Raw genomic sequence first — 21345 nt, forward strand, 5'->3', positions numbered from 1 at the left:
CATCCGTTCACATATCAGTCCATTCATTCATCATTTCATATATCTGTCCATCCATATTTACATCCATCTATCTGTTTATCTGCGGCTCTGCATCCACCCACACATCAGCCTACCTACTGATATATCCATCTATCATTCTGCTTCTTATTATTATTATTATTATGAAGAAGAAGAAAATTGTTGAGGTCCAGATGGATTCTAGATGAACACTTTTTTCCCCCCAAAATGTAAACCATAAGCTCCACCCCCAATGATACTGCATCACAATTCCTATCTGAAAAATTTTAATGTAACCAACCTCAGAAATGTAAACAATGTTGATTAAGATTAAAGCACTATTTTAGAACGTTAGCATAATCAGTCTAAAACGGTGTGATAATTGCAGCTGGATGCATCGCTGTCACACAAATACACAAAAAAAAAGATTTCCTCAGGACTCATCAGAGCCTCGGCCGCTCACCGGGTCCCACAGCGCCACCTGTCTCTCACTCATGCGGCTGAAACCGGTGGTTAGGATTTGCCCGTCAGACACGAAGATGGCCCGCACCGGCCTGGAGCCCTCGTGAGGCTTGTCCTTCTCCTGAAACACAGGCATGTTTAACGTGTTTAACGCTACAACACTGAATGCAACTATAAATGGATAAAAAGTACGTCATTCTTTAATAAACAGAAAATAGTAATCGTTGGCAAATTGGTGTCGTATAAGCAGAATAAAATACTCAAGCACGTGTTGCTTTAGGAAAATGATCAACAGTGACGTACCATGAGGACGGTGCCTTTGCGTGGATCGAAGACACGCAGTTTCTTGTCCTTGCAGGATGTAAGGATGCGCGAGCCGTCTCTGTTCCAGCAGGCACTATAGATCATGTCGGTGTGTACGGACTCGATTCGCACCACGGATTCACCGCGAGCCACGTTCCACAGGATCACCACGTTATCGCAGCCTGTGAGGACAGAGTGAGGGTGTGATACAGCAAACACACAACAGGGGGCGCTAATTACACACATCCATGTCAGGTGTGATGTTTCATTACTTCATCAGCATGTATACTGGGTGTGCTGTTTCTGTCAGGTATCTCTTTACTGTTTCTGTTTTCAGATTTAAATATTATCATTTTACATGCATGTGTGTGTGTGTGTGTGTAAGAGAGAGAGAGAGAGAGAGAGAGAGAGAGAGAGAGAGAGAGAGAGACCTGCAGTCATGAGGACATTGCGTGCAGTCGGGTGCCAGCTAAGGATCCCCACACGCTTCGAGTGACCATCCAACTTCACCACTGGCTCCTTCAGAGGAACCGTCAGACCCGCGTCAGGAATCTCCCAGATCTAACACACACACACACACACACACACACACACACACACACACACACACACACACACATCAGTTGATGATGTCGGTCTCTCTCTCACACATGCTGAAGCAGCATAAGTCCAGATGCTCAGGATGTAGTTTGATCATAACACAGCGCAACCGCTGTAAAAGATCAAAGGTCAAAGCCACTCACCATTACGCTGCAGTCCTCAGAGCCACTGGCGATGATGTTGTCATTATGTGGACACCACTCGATGTCCAGCACGGGTCCGGTGTGTCCGCAGACGGTGGGCTGAGACATATCGATACGTCCCGTCTGTAGGATAAGAGAGACAGACAGACAGACAGGAGGAAAGAGAGGAATAATGAGAGAGTATGGAATTAATACATCGTCACCAGTAGGGGACGCTGTGTTACAACACTCACAGGGTTAAAGCAAAACTTTATACTCAAGAAAGCTTGAAAATGATGCAATGATGTAAATGATGTAAAAATAAATAAATAAATAAATAAAACCTTCTAATGACATCTTCACAATTAACAAACGAGATCGCAGCCCGTGTTGAGATGAAAATTAATCAGGAGGCGTTTTACATAAAGGTAAAGACTAGAACAAAATGTTTGCCTATCGGAAATGGTAGCGCCCTTTATTATCCAATGAACCTTAAAGAACTCTTAAAGAACTCTTGAGATGAGACAAAATGAGACAGAGAGAGTGAGACAGGAAAGCTGAGACAAAGTGTGAGACAGAGCATGAGAGAGAAAGTAAGACAGAAAGGTTAAAACAGAAATGGTGAGACAGAGAGAGTAAGAAAGAGAGGGAGAGACAGAGAGCATGAGACAGAGACGGCCAGGCAGAGAATGAAGCACATATGAGCTTGAAGGTCAGGGGTGCACATAATTTTGGCCAATCAGACCTCAAGTCAGGGGGTAATAGCTATACAAAACAACAACAACAACAACAACAACAACAACAACAGCCCTGAAGTGAATTCATATGGAGAGAATAATCTGACCATAAATATGTTTCCATGCACTTAAGCAATGGAAACCCACACGCTTAAAAAAGGGTTCTTCAAGGGTTCTTTAAAGGTTAATGAAATAGTTATGGGTTCTTAGCTTTAAAAAAAAAAAGGGTTCCATTCTAACTCAGTAGTAAGGGTTCTCCAAGGAACCTTAAAGGGTTCAGACAGAGGTCCAAAACAAGAACCATTAACGGTTCTACATTTTCATTTTAATGTCGAACAGTGGTTTCTGAAGGTGTAAAAAAAATATATATATAATTTTAAATAAAACAAGTCAACTTTAAATGAGGGCAGAGGGATTTGATGATATAATATCAATCTCGTGATAAATTATTCCACAGGAACTGTTCAAACTTTTACAGGTTAAATTTTTTCCCCTGCTTTTCCTTTAACTTCGTTTTTTTTATGTCTCTTCTCTTTTTTATTAGGTGCCTTGACCTTCAGAGTATGATCACCAGACACACACACACACGCGCGCGCGCGAGTAACTGATGTGTGTGTTTCTGAAACAGACAGCTGCCTTTCTTCTCACACACTCAATCTGCTTGCTTGTCACCACATCCTGTGCAGATACACAAACTGCCCAAATATGGCAAAAACTGAGCACATGTGTGTGAGAGAGGGGACGAGAGGAAAAAAACAACAGAAGTGCAAAAGATCTGATGACGCCCGATGAAGAAACCTGACTTCCTGATTCGCATAAACGCTCGCAGAGATGAGTCAAGTGATGTGTCGACTCTTTTGACTCAGCTCTTTTAGGTGAACGTTGAGCGCTGACTGGCATGTAGGAGCATCTTCTTCCTTCCTTCCTTCCTTCCTTCCTTTCTTTCTTTTTTCCTCATTCCTCCCTTTCTTTCTTTCTTTTTGTGTTTAACGTAAATGTATTTAAAGTGGTTAAACAAAAACGCTTTCATCGAAACCTCTTTTCAGCATCCGAGCTGTTTGAACGAATCAGCATGAAATGTTGTTCATTTGTTAAGTAAAAGGAAGTGTACGATTTCATTAAACTATTTCCGGCAAAATGAGAACGATCGCAACAACGTCGAAACATCGCAACATTTGTTAGGTTTAAACAAAGAAATGAATAAAAAAAAAAAATGGCAGTGAGCTGAAAGAGTCGACTCACTGGTGAGCCGGATCAAATGATTTGACTCACCGAACAGAGCTGGAGCTTATTTTTTTTTGAAATTCAAACGCTGACAAATAAGAGAGACCAAGTTCAGATCAGATACCGGCATCCAAGCCGAGTTTACAAAGCTGAGCTGAGATTAGTTTGTTTTAAATTATTATTATTATTTAAATAAAACGTAATTATTTGGGTCTCTGCTGTTAAATACAGTCCTTCTATTAAATGTGCACCGGTTCCTCTGAACACTCCTGAGCACATTATTGTGTGTTTTTTTCTTTCAGAAAGTCAAACAGAAAGTGTGTTAAAGTAAGAATAGAGGAAAATAAATTGCAATGTGAACACGTGACCTTCAGGTCTTCACGTTTGTTTGTTTGTTTGTTTACTAACCAATCTGGGCTTTTTTTTTTTACATGCACGATGCCTCCATTAAAAATAAGTAAATAAAAAATATAAGTAAAACAAAAGAAAACAATAGTTGGGCATTAATTCACTTACAAGAAATGAACGATATTATAATGAATAATAATTACTAATCAGATTTGCATATTCATATATTAGTGCATAAGTATGTTCAATATTTTAAGTGCATAATTTACTGTCTTGCTGTGTTCACATCAGAAGTTCATCCTTTTGTTTTGTTACTTTATTTTGTGTCATAGCGTCTATCGCTACACGTTATTTTAATGCCCATGATGCACTGCGGGCGTGTCTCAATAACCCGGTGCTCACCTTGCTGAGCGGCAGGACGATGAAGGCTCCTCCTCCGCTGGCGTCCACGATCATGGCCACGAACTTAGGGTTGACGGAACAGAAGTTGCTGTCCCACGTCATCTGAGAGATCCTGATGTCATCGTAGCACTGGTCCGCCTTCAAGGCCTGGCCGAAGACGTGGCGGAATTTACTTGTCCTGACGACTTTCCTGGACATGGTGAGCTGCGGAGACGGAGAGAACGCTGGAGCGTTAGCGAGCGGATCAGGAGCGGCCATGTCTGTCCCGCGATGTCAAATTCACAGAATTCTAAACATTCTAAACAAGATGAGGACGAACTAGCATCGCAAATCTAACCGTCATTTACTCACGATCGGACTCGGGTTCGACGGACTGACCTACACGCTCTTTCTGTTTGGTCGCCCACTGCGATGGAAAATATCTTTACTTACTTTACTTATTTTGGGTCAAATTGTGTTAGCAGCTATTATAGACACTTAGAAGGTTTTATTATTTTTTAAAAATCCTAGTTTGCTTTCACATACACAGTGTTCAGTGTGAGAGCGGTGTGAGAGCGGTGTGTGAGCGTCCTCGGCGCGGTTCTTTAGTCAGGCGAGAACACAACAGTCTCACTCTGAATCTCGGTTCGGTTCCAAGAGAACTCAAAACTCCAAAGTGAGAAAGTGATTCTGAATCGACTCACTCGAGGAAGTGAATCCGTCACGCTGTGTGTTTTGGGTTGAGCCAAAGGACAGAGCTGCAGAAATGCCACGTGTTATGGAGATTTGAGAAATGAACACGTTATAAACTCGTTATCTGTATCGTTATCGAATCATTTATTGAGCGCCGGCTCCATGTTCTCCACGCTCTGGTGGTTTTTTTGTGATTTCTATGCGCACTTCATACACATTTTACTTTTTCTCATCAGCGTATTTCTGACCAATGAATTAAAGAGGGGTTTTTTTCGTGCCTGTTTCCAGCTCTACACGCACCGCACCGGCTTTTACTTTTTATTAAAGTTTAATTATTTAACCAAACAAACCAAAAGAACAAATTTCAATTTCATTCAGACTCAGCAAATGAATTAACAGTTGTCACGGGCGGCTGTGGATCAGGTGGTAGAGCGGGTTGTCCACTAATCGTAGGGTTGGCGGTTCGATTCCCAGCCCACCTGACTCCACATACCGAAGTGTCCTTGGGCAAGACACTGAACCCCAAGTTGCTCCTGATGGCAAGTTAGCACCTTGCATGGCAGCTCTGCTACCATTGGTGTGTGAGTGTGTGTGTGTGTGTGTGTGTGTGTGTGAATGGGTGAATGAGACACAGTGTAAAGCGCTTTGTAGAACCTACGGTTAATAAAGTGCTATATAAGTGCAAAAACTAGCCAACTAGCCAATGGCTGAAAGGCCTACAGTTTAAAAACAACACTCCACTGAGGTTTGAAGGCAAAAATGATTTCTCACTACAGTGTGTGTATCTTTGGAACATCATTAACATCACCGCTCTGCACGCGTCATTGTCCTTGTCAAAGGCAATGAAATTACAGACCGCAGCATCATTGCTGTTGTCCTTTTGGCTAAGTTCAATGGCCTTTTAGATTATCATAAAAGAACAGTCAAGATGTATGATGCACCTGAGACACGGGCTGATTCATTAAAAAAAAGAAAAAAAAAGAAGCAGATTTGTGATAATTTACTCGATATAACATGCACCTAAATAATTCCATGATTGCAACTCAGGGGAAATGGTTCTTCAAGGGTTATTTGAAGATATTTAAGGGTTCATATCTTCTAAAAAACCTTGAGGGTTAACTCAGAGGAACTGAAGAACTCTAAATGGTGCACCAAAGAACAGTGACAAAAAGCACTATTTAAACTTCCTACTATATATATATATATATATATATATATATATATATATATATATATATATATATATATATATATATACACACATTTATTTGTTTATTTATTTTATTTTTTAATGAGGAGCTTGTATGGAGAGTTTCAGAGTTTGCTTTGAAAAGCTGATTTGAAACAACAAAAAGAAGAAGGGAGAGAATTCCAAGTTAGAGAATAATATTTTTTTTTAAATGCGTTAATAGAAATAACTGAGAGTGTGTGAGATCTCACGAAGGCAATAATTAGGGAAACTGAACACTAAGAGTAAACGTCTTGATGCTGGGAATTAAATATCGAGAGAGCACACACTCGAGGTGCACTCAGTTGTACGACGTAAGTACATGGTGGCCCAAAGCAGGTTCCTTTTGGTTGCCTATACACTGGATGCATGAAGGTGCTCTTTTTTTTTGTCGGTGAAAGCATGGTGAAACTGTTCCACAGGAAATGGCTTAAAAAGGAAGCGTATTGTTCAAGATGGCAGTAAGGTTAACGTGAGAAAGGAGAAAGTGTCGAGCAGAGTGATTTTTTTCTGCACCTTTAACACAACATGGCAACAAAATGGTGCAAAAATGAACACGGAGTCTTAATATCACTCCACACATTCATCTCTTTCATTAGAGTGATCTGTATTTCTGTGCAGAGCTTCATCCTGCTTCATCACAACACACATGCATGAAATAGAGGAAGGAAAGAGAAAGAGGATGCTGGTGCACTTAGCTTTTTCTTCTTTTTTTTTACATTTTTTTTAGCTTTGCATCCTCGTCTCTCTGTAGTCTCTCAGAAAGCAGGCTTACTGCGGTGTTAATCGAGGTCTTCGAGAACTTCCGGACATGACAGGACGTGTGAAATTCACTCTGAAAATAAACTCGTTCTTCTTCGTTGTTAACGATGGCGTTCGTTTCAGTTAGAGAAAACGGGGTAATCGTAAATCCCGGCTGTTCTGAGAAGCATGCGCACCTTTCTACAACCGTGTAACAGTTCCAAAAGGTCTAACGTTGCTAGATAGAACACTGTTAGAATGTTGTTTTTTTTTGCTCCAGCCTGACCTTCGAAGAACATTCTCTGTGAGCTGATCTCTATCGTATATCGCTTTACGATAGACATCTCTCACGACGTACAATAAGGTGTTAATGGAGGCGAGTGTGAGATTTCAGTTAAACCACATCCTACTGAACGAACATACAAAGAACCGAGACACGCCTGTGTGTCCTCTACGGCTCGTTCGGGTCGATTGTTGGTCTTTACAATATGCAAATGAGCCTCTAAACAATCATGTACATCATTACGGGTAAACGTTACTACAGCAAGAGTTCAACTGCAAACCCTGTGTACATTAACATGTCCACCGTGATGTTCGTATCATGCAGATATCTAGTGCTTAGGTGCAGCACCGAGTGTCACCTTTAACGTCACGCCATTTTTGAAAGCACTAACGGTTAAAACAAAAGAGGACGTTGCAGTCAGATAACCGTGTCAACCCTCGTACCTTCAAATTTAGCACCAATTATCCGTTATATCGCAAAAAGACCCGTATTAACGCTTGGACTGTACACTTTTGCATGATTGAACCCCTTGCAAAGCGTTAGTTGGACGATTTTTCAGTCCTGCACTCTTGGATATAAAGGTACCGACCGGTACTTTTCCTTAACGTTGACATGGTACCATCAAGAGCACATCATTTGTACCTTTAATGTGTATTTTTATACCTTTAAAATACTTTCAGGTACATCATTTGACCTTAAGGACCATTATGTACCATTAAAGCTTTTCTCGCTTTAAAAGCACAACGTGCACCTTAGCGAGTGAATGATAATACAGTAAAGGTACAAAAGGTGCACCCTTGACGGTACTTTTTCTTACGCTTACCCTTCACCTAGAAATGTGGATATAGTGACCTTTAAAATGATTCAAGTTATCTTTTACGTGCAACGTTCTAGGTACAACGCACTAAAGGTACTACAGGAGTGGTACCTTGGAGTACCCATTTTTTTCCGAGTGTAAAATTAAGCATGTCTACCATTTTTGCAAACAACGCTTGTACCTTAAAACCATTAGAAATGTAGTACTCTTTCTGTGTAGCCGTGCCATCAGTGCACGTGACGTCAATTTCACCGTTAAGGATTTTTTTTTAACGCCCAAAAACATCATTTCTAAACAAAAAAGTCTGAAAACTTTTTTTTTTTCTTTTACAGATTTTTTACAGATGCAAAAGTCTCAAGCATCTCATATTTACTCATTTGCATATTTTTTCCCCCCCATGTCCAAATAACTGATGGAGCTTTAGATGCGCTCACGTCGGTTCACACCGGTTCACTGTACCTGCAGCTGGAGGCTGGGCGGGGTTCGGAGCCGGTTCCGGTTCTGGCTACTGACTAAGTGGACGGCAGGAGAGAGAAGGAGAAGAGAGAGACAGACAGACGGACAGAGAGAGTGTAGGAGCCAGAGGGTGTCTGCTTAAATGGCAGAGGAAGTGAAAGTTTTACCGTGCAGATGAAAATAGGAGGCGTCTCCCTGAGACGTATCGGCTTTTCTTTCTTTCCTTTTAAAGAGTTGCTCGAGATTGCAAAAGGGCTTGCCGTCTTCTCTGTGTCATGTGACTTCAATTTAGTGACTGGAAGAACCCGCCTTCAAGTTGTTGAGTTTTCAAAGCACAAAACAGCACAAACCTCAACATTTCTTCGTGAAACACTATACATGTAAACATACGTATCTCTGAGGAAGAATCCAGGAAGTAACTGCAGCGTACTTCACTGCAGTTTGTGGATGTAGTGAAAGTAAAGCGTGGTACGCAAAAAGTCTTGTCTGCATCCTGTTCTTCATGAAACGTTGCATATTACGCTTAACCTTCACTAATTATTCACAGTACGGCCAAAAGTATGACCATTAAACCTATTGTTGGACATCCTGTTCCAAAATCATGTGCATTAATATGGCAGTAACAGCCTCCAATCTTCTGGGAAGGCTTTCTACATGGTTTTGGAGCGTGTCTGTGTGAATTTCAGCATTAGTGAGGTCATTTACATTTATGGCATTTGGAAGACACCCTTATCCAGAGCGACTAACATTTATCTCGTTTATACATCTGAGCAGTTTTAACTTGCTCGGTGGCCCACAATGGCAGCTTGGCGGTGCTGGGATTTGAGCTCACGACCTTCCAATCAGACACCCAGTGTCTTAACCAATGAGCTACTACGAGATCAGGCACTGATGTTCTAAACGAGAAGGTCTGGCTCACAAGCGACGTTCCAGTTCATCCCAGAGGTGTTCGGTGGAGTTGAGGTCAGAGCTCCTCTACACCAAACTCATCAAATCATGTTTATAGAGCGTGCTTTGTACACAGAGGTGTTGCTATGCTGGGACAGGAAAGGACCTTCCCTAAACTGTTGCCACAACACTGGAGGCATACAATTGTGTTAAATGTCACTGTATGTTGTAGCATTAACGCTAACATTAACATTCCCCTTCACTGGAACTAAGTGACCCAAACCCTGAAAAAAAACGCCCCAGAGCTTTACCCCATAATTCTCCTGGCATCTACCAAACCCAGCTTCATCCATCAGACTTCCAGATAGTGAAGCACGATTCGTCACTCCAGAGAACATGCTTCCACTGCTCCAGAGTCAAGTGTCGGTGCTTTACACCGCTCCAGCCCACGCTTGGCATTGCACACATAGTGTGCACACATCTTACGCTTGTGTGCAGCTGCTCAGCCATGGAAACGCGTTACGTGAAGCTCCTGACTCACGGTTCTTGTGCTGATGTTGTTTCCAGAGGCAGTTTGGAACTTTGGAACAGTTTGGAACTGTTTCAGCACTCGGAGGCCCTCTCTGTGAGCGTGCGTGGTGTGCCGCTTCGGGCCGAGGCCTGAGCTGTTGTGACTGCTGTTGTGACTGAGGCCCGAGCTGTTGAGGCCTGTCCTGGATGCATCCATTTCACAATAACAGCACTTACAGTTGACTGGGGAAGATCTAACTGGGAAGATATTTCACAAACTGACTTGACAGTGCAACAGTTAAAGTCACTGTGCTCTTCTACGACCAAGTCTACCGCTCATGCTTGTCTACACAGATCGCATGGCTATGTTTTATTTTATTTATTTGTTTCAAAATGGGACAGTGTACATTAATCAACATTCATAAAAGTAAACGTACACAAGTTAGACTGAAGGCTAATTTTCATTGGTAGTCTCTTTGCCAGATGGTATTAGGCATAAGTGGCTGATACACTTGAACACAATAAGGAGGGGTGCATATACTTTGAGCCATATAGTGCATGCATGAATGTATATGCATACCTACTTACTGCTGATCACATATATTTATATATATATATATATATTGTAGGTCCCCCTTGTGCCACCAAAACAGCTGTGACCCATCGAGGCATGGCCTCCACAAGACCTCTGAAGGTGTGCTGTGGTATCTGGCACCAAGATGTTAGCTGCAGATCCTTTAAGTCCTACAAGGTCTACAAGTTGTGAGGTGTGGCCTCCACGGATGAGACTTGTTTGTCCAACACATCCCACAGATGCTTGATCGGACTGAGATCTGGGGAATTCCGAGGCCGAGTCAACACCTTGAACTCTTTGTCATGTTCCTCAAACCGTTCCTGAACAATGTTTGCAGTGTGTCAGGGAGCGTTATCCTGCTGCAAGAGGCCACTGCCATTAGGGAATTCTGTTGCTATGAAGACGTGTACTCAGTCTGCAGTGTTTAGGTAGGTGGTACATGTTACAGTAACATCCACATGAACTCCAGGACCCAAGGTTTCCCAGCAGAACATTGCCCAGAGCATCACACTGCCTCCGCCGGCTCGCCTTCTTCCCATAGTGCATCCTGGTGCTGTCTCTTCCTCAGTTAAGCGATGCACGCACACCCGGCCTCCACATGATGTAAAAGAAAACCTGATTCATCAGACCAGGCCACCTTCTTCCACTGCTCCATGGTCCAGTTCTGATGCTCACGTGCCCGCTGTAGGTGTTTCGGTGGTATACAGGGGATCAGCATGGGCGCTCTGACCGCTCTGCAGCTACGCAGCTCTATACGCAGCAAGCAGATAACCAGATGAGCACGAGTTCCTTCTGAGTCCGGTTCCTCTCAAGGTTTCTTCCTCATATCGTCTCAGGGAGATTTTTCTCACCCCCGTCACCTCTGGCTGCTCATTAGGGATAAATTCGTACATTTAACATCTATATCCTGAATGTATATATTTCTGTAACGCTGCTCTGGGACAATGTCCACTGTTAAACACGCTGTACACACAACACTGAATTGAAAAATTGAAGATTATCCCAACTCTCTCACACTACAGGGCATCAAGTCGAAAATACCGAAAAATCTGATAAACATATCATAGCTACAAAAAATTGTTACAGTTAGCGTTGAAAAAAAAAAAAGTAACTATTGGAGTAACAATAAGATCTAAAAAACAAACAAACATTGATGCGGAAAATAATCGCAGATGTTATGAACGTGTGTATGGATTTAGGAGGATGATATACAGTAGATAAAAAATAGAACAATTTCAATCCCAACACTCTCTTAAGGGTTCTTCGGTTGTCCCTCTGGAGGAACCCTTAAAGGTTCTCTGAAGAACAACAAAGTGTTCCAAGTCGAACCATTTTATGAGGCTAAGAATCCTTTCTTTATTTGATTGTTTTTCTGTTTTTTGATCTCATTTCTGGTTTTCTCGACTTGCTTTTACTTCCACTAGTCCATGTTGACTGTTGATCGCCTGACTCTTGCCTGCACCTGGATCTTGATTCTGGATTATGTATTTGTCCTGATTGCTATGTTCAATAAAACTCTGTACACCTGCTCCTGTGACTATACCTGCATACCTGACAGAATACTTCAGCAGCTCATGGACGCAGCAGATAATTGCTACAGTGGACATTGTCTCAGAGCAGCGTTACAGAAACATATAAACACAGGATGGAGATGTTTAAGTGTGTGAATTTATCCCTATTGAGCGAGACGGTGGTGACGGTGGTGAGGAAAAACTCCGAGATGATCTGATGAAGAAACCTTGAGAGGAACCGGACTCAGAAGGGAACCCGTCCTCGTCTGGGGAACGACAGATAGTGTGAAAGTAAAAGAAAGTTCATTATGGATTCATATGAAGTCTGTTTTTTTTTTTTTAACTAGTCCACTGTTCACTAAAGGAGACCCGAGTGTAAAACTGCATGTGGTGATTGCAGTCCTAAAGCCGTCGCAGCAACCGTAGTCCCAGCAACCACAGCGAGAACGTCCATGTGGAATTGAGGTCCAAAACCTCCTACAAAGGCTTCCTGCAGCTATTCCAAAGAGTGTTTGACCATTCTCAGAAGAACAAGGAGATTGGTTCGCAGCTCATCACATTGATGCAAGGGATGAAAAGTGCTGCTGAATTGGCACTCAGCTTTCGCACATTGACAGCAGGTAGCAGCTGGAACGAGCTGACACTTAAGGGCACATATCGGCAACGGTTCAATGCTGAGGTAGCATGCCATGATGACCAGATATCCCTTTATGCACTTATCGACATTTTCATTCACCAACATGCCATTCTCAAGAATAAAGGAAATACGAATACAAACGTATTCCCGAGGTCCAGCCCACAGAACCCATGCAACTGGGCCAGATTAAATGGAATGATATGGTACGCCAGAGGTGAAGTCGAGAGAAATTATGCTTTTACTGTGTCAGTCCCCAGCACCAAGTGGCCCAGTGCTCATCATGGTCTCCTGTCAATGTCTCACAGTCCACCCCTGAGTGTCCATCCTCCACGCCTCGCTCCAACATGGTGAGTCCACCCCGATTACCTTCTCACCCAAATTTTGTGCTACCAGTTCAGAATATTTTCTGACACAGTATTTGACTATAGATTACGTATTTGTCTTGATCGCTACGTTCAATAAAGCTCTGTATACCTGCGTCCACACCTGCGTAATCCAAACCCAAATTATTGCTCATTACTTTCTTCTAAAAATCTCTGTACTTGATACAAAAATCGTTCTTATCCTCCAAAAAAGGTTCTACTGGATGTCTTTCTGATACGGAAACACTGTTCTACAGTGCGTCCCCCCAGAGGGACAACCAAAGATCCCTTAATACTTCTAAATTACTTACATGAAACCAGAATTTGTTTGCGACCGTTTCAGACAAATATATAATTTTTAAAAATCAGCATAAAATGTTGAATAAATTTTTTAAAAAGCCTTGACTTACTGTCCTGTTATGACCTTGTCAGACAAGTCCTAAAAACACTTGCACACAAAACAAACAAACAATACAAAACACACACTCATAGCTACAGTGAACTTTAGTTTTAGATGCTTGTTTTAAGTGCTTGAGCGTAATCAAGCAGATAAAACCGTAATGGAGTCTCGGAGAACTGTAGCAGGTTCTCCAAGATGGAGGAAATCTTTATGTAACGTGCGGGAGAGAATGCGGCAGGACGCAAGTTTATTAGGGCAGATCCGGCAATCATCGTCATCGTCCGTAGCAGTGGTCAGAACACAAGCCGACAACATTAAACCCAATAATCCATAACCGAAAAAAACCACTAAGCATAAGCGAGGGTCAAAACCAGGAAGTACTAGACATAAAATCATGGCTCGATAAGACTCGGCAGTGAGACGCAGGAGGATATAAAACTAATCAAAGGTTAAGCATAGAACACCTGGAAAACAATCAGGAAACACACCAATGGCAGGACAGGGGTGGACCCTAACCCTAACCCTAACCCAGTGAACCTGAGAGAACTGATCCAGCTATAAACACAAACTCTCACAACAATTACTGTAGAAATGTTTCATATCGTTATCGTTGCCCTATAGAACTTCTTTCCTACATCCTCAGACTCTCGCACAGTTCAGTTTAACGGACTATAAACCCATAAACGCACCACAATTCACCTTGAAAAATGAAGAAACTGTTTATGTTTCTTCTTTTAAACAGAACACAAAAACACCTGACCAAAGTAATATTTAATAAAACGCATATGAAAATAAAATGTAGCCTAAAAACAGAGCAACAACAACAACAACAACACTGCTGTAGCTGCGAATATCATATTGTAATCATATTTGCTGGTCCCTTTTTCACTGGCGGATGAGGTAGAAGGGGGCCAATACTTTTTGTGACGCAACAAATGGAAGAAAGCGAGTGTAGATGGAAGTTTAAAAATAAAAACGAGGGTTTATTGTGTGTGTTTAAAGGGTTAAAAGTGTGTGTGTGAAAACAAACATAAACCAGTGTGAAGATAAACTCATGTTAAATCCAAAAAATGAGTAAAAGTAGAGAACAGGAAGCTCAGAACACGTCCACGGCTTCTTCGCTCGAGTGTAATATACATCGTTCATCTAGACGGAGCCGAACAACAACACTGTCGAGCAGAGACGTGACACGAGAGCTTCCTTTACCAGAATCAACTAAATAATTAAACACAGCATTAGGGGGGGAATATACAAATATTAAATATGGAATAATGGAAATATAATCAGAAAAATAAAAACAAACAAACCAAAAAAAGGTTCAAAGTACCATTATTAAATCTACAGTTGTTCCTGGGTGCAAATATGCATTGTATTTAAAATAATAATGATAATTACTGTCATTTTAGTAATGATCAGGGAATCCAGCGCCTCTGTATTATAACAAACAATAAACAAGTAATAAAACTCTGGAACGTTCTCTGCGGTAACGAAAGTCTGGAACGTTCTCTGCGGTAACGAAAGTCTGGAACGTTCTCTGCAGTAAGGAACAGTAATGAAAAGTTTTACACCGGTGTGATTGCTTTTCACTCAGGAACCCTCCATATCTTCTACATACAGTACAGGATCTGAGCTGCTCTTGGGAAGGACGTCCCACTCTCAATTTCTCTTCATTGTGCTCCCTTAATATATATATATATATATATATATATATATATATATATATATATATATATATATATATATATATATTTCTATATATATAATGCCCTACATTAATAAGCAATGGAAATCTGTCTCAATTCACACCCAGTTCCTCAGTGATGTCACAAAGATGTCGCTGATGTGGTTTAGGACACAGTGAGACATGAAATAAACTTCACTGTGTAGCTCAACACTGGAACGTTATTCGTGAACATCGCCGAGATGACCGGAGTCACTTAAAGACATCAAGAAATGGAAATTTCCAGTCAAATGGCTCCCTCTGGTGCCAGCTGCGGAAACTACAGCAGAAGCGATGTGGACAATCGGTCATAACTTTGAGAGTAGAAAATCAGAAACATCTCTGGAGGCTTGAACAAGACAAACTGCAGATTAACATGTCATGTACTGTAGGAATGCAGAGCAAACAACTTTCTTAAAGAAAACACAAACACAACAAATTGCTGGAACGTGGATTTGGCTCGTGACGAAAATAAAAACAGGACAGAGGTACAGACTGGTCCAGGATCAGTTAAAGGAATGAATGTCTGAGTGAAATCCTGTTTTTCCTCATTCAATAAAAACAACACACGTGTCCTTGTTGTCGATATATTGATATTTGAAGAGGTGCCTTATGGTTTTATCTTTCTCATACACATTAGAGTTTGTTTGAACAGAACCCTGGCGTGTTCTCTGCCTTGGTGCGGTTCTTTTAAACGGGCACACGCGGGTCTGAGAGCGTCTGAGCGAGGCGGTCTTGATTTGCGTTCGTGTGAAAAAGTGAGAAAGTGATTCGACTTTGGCAATTGGCTGCAGTGTAAAAGTAATAAACGACATTAGGACGTGCTGTTATAGGGAAATAATCAACGTCAGGGTGGTGACGGTAACTCCGTTTCAGCACACCATCACAAAGTTGATTATTTTCCTATAACAGCGCGCCCTGGAGTGCTTTATTCCTTCCGTATTTATACATGTCAGCAACCCGGGGAAAATGGTCCAGTTTGTAAAATCGGTTTTTGTTTCCTTCCATAAATAAAAGCAGCAGAAAATAAACTTAAAAACGTCAAGTCAGCATTTCTGCTCTGAGGAAAATAAAAAAAGTTCTGCAGATTTTTCCCTCGTCACACTTTGCTAAAGCCCCAGACGTGTGACCGAGTCACAATAAGATGTGGTTTGAATTTTGTGGTTAGCATGTGATCAGCTCACAAACGCTGCACGCAAAAAACATCCTGTCTGTTAGAAACGTGTCTTTATATTAAAATCAAAGATATAGTAATTACTAAAACCCTCCAAGCCTCCAAAACCCACCAACCCGAAAACCCTAAAATCCTCCAAAACCGTTCAACCGTAAAACCCTCCAACCCTCCAACCATCCAAAACCCTCCAAAACCCTCAACCGTAAAACCTTACAACCCTCCAACCATCCAAAACCCTCCAAAACCCTCAACCGTAAAACCCTCCAACCATCCAAAACCCTCCAAAACCCTCAACTGTAAAACCTTACAACCCTCCAACCATCCAAAACCCTCCAAAACCCTCAACTGTAAAACCCTCCAACCCTCCAACCATCCAAAACCCTCCAAAACCCTCAACCGTAAAACCTTACAACCCTCCAACCATCCAAAACCCTCCAAAACCCTCAACTGTAAAACCCTCCAACCGTAAAACCCTCCAAAACCCTCAACCGTAAAACCCTCCAACCCTCCAACCATCCAAAACCCTCCAAAACCCTCAACCGTAAAACCCTCCAACCGTAAAACACTCTAAAACCCTCAACCGTAAAACCCTCCAACCCTCCAACCATCCAAAACCCTCCAAAACCCTCAACCGTCAAACCTTACAACCCTCCAACCCTCCAAAACCGTTCAACCGTAAAACCCTCCAACCATCCAAAACCCTCCAAAACCCTCAACCGTAAAACCTTACAACCCTCCAACCATCCAAAACCCTCAACTGTAAAACCCTCAACCGTAAAACACTCTAAAACCCTCAACCGTAAAACCCTCCAACCGTAAAACACTCTAAAACCCTCAACCGTAAAACCCTCCAACCGTAAAACACTCTAAAACCCTCAACTGTAAAACCCTCAACCGTAAAACCCTCCAACCGTAAAACACTCTAAAACCCTCAACCGTAAAACCCTCCAACCCTCCAAAACCCTCAACTGTAAAACACTCCAACCGTAAAACCCTCCAAAACCTTCAACCGTAAAACCTTCCAAAACCCTCAACCCTAAAACCCTCCAAAACCCTCCATCCAACCCTCCAAAACCCTCAACCCTAAAACCTTCCAAAACCCTCAACCCTAAAACCCTCCAAAACCCTCCATCCAACCCTCCAAAACCCTCAACCCTAAAACCTTCCAACCCTCCAACCCTAAAACCCTCCAAAACCCTTCAACCCTCCAAAACCCTCAACCGTAAAACCCTCCAAAACCCTCCAAAACCCTCAACCGTAAAACCCTCCAAAACCCTCCAAAACCCTCCTAAACCGTCCCAACATAAAACCCTCCAAGCGTAAAATAATTACTCATCGTAACAGTGAAACTCTAGGCATGTGCCGATAAATCAGTATTATATTTAATATTTAAAATGTACAGTGCATAATAATATTATTCGGGAAATCTAACTATTAAAGTATCACCAGTAGCGGTGCTATGCCTCAGTTTGCATAATATTTGCAGATTTGTTTGTTTTCCACTCATTATAAACCTTTTACATTTCATTTAAAAAAGGAAACAAGCAAAATAAAGACATTGTTCAGAAAAATAAAGTTTATTGGTCTTTAAACAGGTCATTTTTTATATATATTTATATTTATTTATATATATATATATATATATATATATATAAGGCTGTATTAATATCATAACTTAACAATTATCGTGATATCAACATCGGCACATGCCTAGTCATTACTACGTTCCATACGTCTCTATCTACGTTTCTGTATCATGACATCACACAGTTGTAATATAAATGATCGTTATAAAGTTATGGCGCTTCATTTGTTTTAGTTTTTTTTTTTTGTGTGTTTGTTTTGTTTTAAATCGAGAAATTTTTATCGTTTTTTTAAATCCCGAAACACATTCAAGTTCCACACCTTCTCTTTGTATACCTCTGCTTTATATATTAATGCGTATAAAAACATATTAGTGTGTGTGTCGAGTGCACACCGTATGCATATACACATATCTACATTAACATATTTACATTATTCATTAGGTATCGATAATGATATTCACATTGATCCAAAGCCCTTTGTTGTTAAAAATAAATGTAAAAAATAAAGCAATAAAATAAAAGAAACAGTACAGTTTGTTGTGGTTGTATTGCCTCCGTTTCGTCCCACACACACACACACACACTCACACACACACACACACACACACACACACACACCTTTCTTGAAGCTGATAGCTGGACGTTAATAATTATAATGCGCATGCTTAATGTAAAAGCATGACGGAGTGAGCGAGCGCCGGGGATTAGTTCAGGAGTGTTCCACAAAGCGAGCTCACGCAGTAATCCAGGCTAATTTCAACTTGATCAACATCCAAAGTACAAAATGCCCCAATATTACTGCAGGTAATATATTGACTTTACGTTACTATAGCAACACATGCGTTCGGACAAACCTTTGCTTCGTTCCGTCAGTTTACAACAAAGTTTTCGCTCCGAATTTATTCTGTATAGGAAAGAAGGTTTTTACGTAGATTTGCACCTAACCTTTCCAAATGATACATACATCGATGTGTTTAACATAATAACGCTCGCTTTGTTCTCGTCAACCCTTTCGCTTCTAAATCCATCAGTTTAATCGAATCATTAACAAACAGCTGAACAAATGAAGTCTGAATTCGGTGTAATTATAAATATAAATGAATTCCTTCAGCTGTTTGAAGTGTTCAGGTGCTATAGGTGAGTAGCTATTATTAGCCTGGAATCTTACTGTAAAATGTTTTCTTGCGCAGTAAACCGGATCGTGACTGAACGACAGATGCCTTGTAACGTTTAACCACTGCAGATTAGTTCCTTGCTACGAATATGACAACCTCAAGTTTTTATATTTGGTTTTGTGGTGGATGTCCGAAAAAAGTTTTAAACAAGCCATGTGAGTTCGTGAATCGGACCGGACAGAGTTTGGAAGAAAATATCCTATCTGAACTTTCAGCTCTCGCTACCTAGCTACTCTGCGGTCCGCTGAGCCGCCTTCAGCTAAATCATTTGCATAAATGCGTGCGATTGGCCGCAAGAGAGTTTCGTAAACATTAATCGGCCGTACTGTTCTACTCAACTGCTTTCTTTTTTTTTTGTATTGTTGTTATTAATGATGTAATTATTATTATTATTATTATTAAAATTGAATTATTATTAAAAATAAAATAAAAATTTCTTTGACCAACTCACACATTTAGCTGTTTCCGCAATCATGGATGGTTAGTCCGAGCTTAACTATTTCAAATAAGCCCGGATTATGCTACTTCGCATCACGGAATCCCCTCGAACTGGGTTCTAGAACTATACGTGTTCTGTGATGACGCCAAAACAGGAAGTAGTTCTGATGACACGTGAGGAGTGTTTTAGGAACGTTCAGTGTGTAACGACGTTAATCGAGGCCCTGAATCTTTCATTTGGCAATCAGTATACAAACGAGTCGTGTGTCTAGTACAAACAGCTAACATGCACTAACCGTTTTTTAAACCCCCCCCCCCCTTGAAAAAACAAACAAACAAACAAAACAAAACAAAACAAAACTCTGAAGTGATTTTCACTCACTGATATAAATCTTTAAACATGCGTTTAAACAGTTATTACTGGTGAAATATATATTACATCTAAAATAATGTAAAGTAGCATGTAAACAGTACATATGATATGAACAGACTAAACAAATCGTGCTTGTGCAAAAGTAAACAAAATAAAAAGAAAGAAAAAGAACAACAACATGAGATTACGATTACAGAGTGGTGATGGATGTCGGCTGACGATGCTAAACGCTTAGCAAAGTGAAGGGATTCAGTCGTCCTTAGCGTGCTTTTACTCCTCCCCCCAGACCCCATACAACACCCCCCCCCACCCCAACACACCAGAAATACAACTAGGCAAGTGCAAATATTAAGTTTGTTATAAATCAGCAGAAAGTATCGCGTTATTGCGTTTTCATCGGACCGTTTGTTTTGGCCAAAAACGACCCGAATGGTGTGCGTCGTGGTGCCAATATTTTAGATAATACGCAAAGTTCCATGACACAAATGAATATTACGATATGGTGTACGCCTAGTACGTCCAATCAGAACAAGTCTGATCTCATCTGCATAATCTAAACATGAACATACATTGGTCACTTTTTTTTTTGTGGAGGAAATATACATCATCATCATCATCATCATAAACATCAACATCGATATGAAGCTTATTACAACACGATTAACGTCAACTCGGTGTTTAGCAAATAAGAAAATCGTTAAATGCATAGTTTTTCCAATTATTATTATTATTATTATTATTATTATTATAGACGCAAACATCCATTCCAGTGTGTTATATTGTCCCCGTGCTGAGATGTAAACTTTGGTTAGACGCCAAACGGACACCGATCTCAGAATACTGCTGATGATTTTGGCAAACAAATGTCGTAAGGGCTCGCCGACATTCTCGTCTTAATCTGCTCGGCTGGACCTTCGACGGAAAAGCCAGCTGGCGTGCAAACAGCAAATCGTGAACGAAATTGAAAATAAGGATCTGAAGCTACGTCTTTAACCGGGGGAATTCATACGGAACCAAAATCGTTTTCCGTTCAGACTTAATCGTTACGTGATCTTTAATTAGCGTGTTTTCTGGCACAGTGAGTTGAGCTGAGCCTAATTTAATAAGTACGGGATGTATAGTTGTGCATCCACCTGTACTAATTGTGATACGAGCATTTTCTTGTGTATTTACGGTAGGCGCTTTACTCTAGCACTTACGGTAATTTGCTGGTACGTAAAATGAATGCTTCTGCTAGTGTGAGGCTAATAGAACACACAGAATAAACATATCGAAATCATTGTCCGGATTATTATTATTATTAATATTAGGAGTGATCGGAGGAAAAGAATGTACTTATAGATGGTTATATTTGCTATGAGTTTATGTTGGACTGTTTTCCCTAGTAGTCCCCCAGTGAAGACGCTAACTATAAAACACACTTCTAGCTTAAATAACGTTTAAGCATGTAATCCAGTTACAATAAAATCCCTCGAGATAAGCGCCTGCGTTTTTTTTGTTTGTTTTTTAAACGTTAATCAGTTCTGCAACAGTGTAATATTCAAGTACTCGGTTCGGTCCAGTGTTAATATTTTGCCCGTCGACAATTCGATAAACTAGCGTAAG

General features: G+C 41.0%; 1 protein-coding gene across 2 annotated transcripts in view; it reads right to left on the bottom strand.

The window, feature by feature from the left end:
• coro1a (coronin, actin binding protein, 1A) overlaps positions 1–19997 on the bottom strand; it is a 23760-nt gene extending 3763 nt beyond the window's left edge. The window contains exons 1-6 of one of the 2 annotated variants that reach the window (XM_017496168.3): positions 19381–19997; positions 4196–4399; positions 1506–1628; positions 1194–1323; positions 763–944; positions 461–580 (exon numbers count right to left, since the gene is read on the bottom strand). In XM_017496168.3, coding sequence (XP_017351657.1) covers positions 461–580; positions 763–944; positions 1194–1323; positions 1506–1628; positions 4196–4399; positions 19381–19404 — 783 coding nt within the window. In that variant the 5' untranslated portion in view covers positions 19405–19997. Of the gene's footprint in view, positions 1–460; positions 581–762; positions 945–1193; positions 1324–1505; positions 1629–4195; positions 4400–8395; positions 8552–19380 lie in introns of those variants that run through there. The other variant, XM_017496178.3, reaches the window with a different exon arrangement.
• Positions 19998–21345: the final 1348 nt, after the last annotated feature.

The sequence above is a fragment of the Ictalurus punctatus genome, chromosome 2 (genome assembly GCF_001660625.3).
Source record: "Ictalurus punctatus breed USDA103 chromosome 2, Coco_2.0, whole genome shotgun sequence".
Classification (NCBI taxonomy): Eukaryota; Metazoa; Chordata; class Actinopteri; order Siluriformes; family Ictaluridae; genus Ictalurus; species Ictalurus punctatus.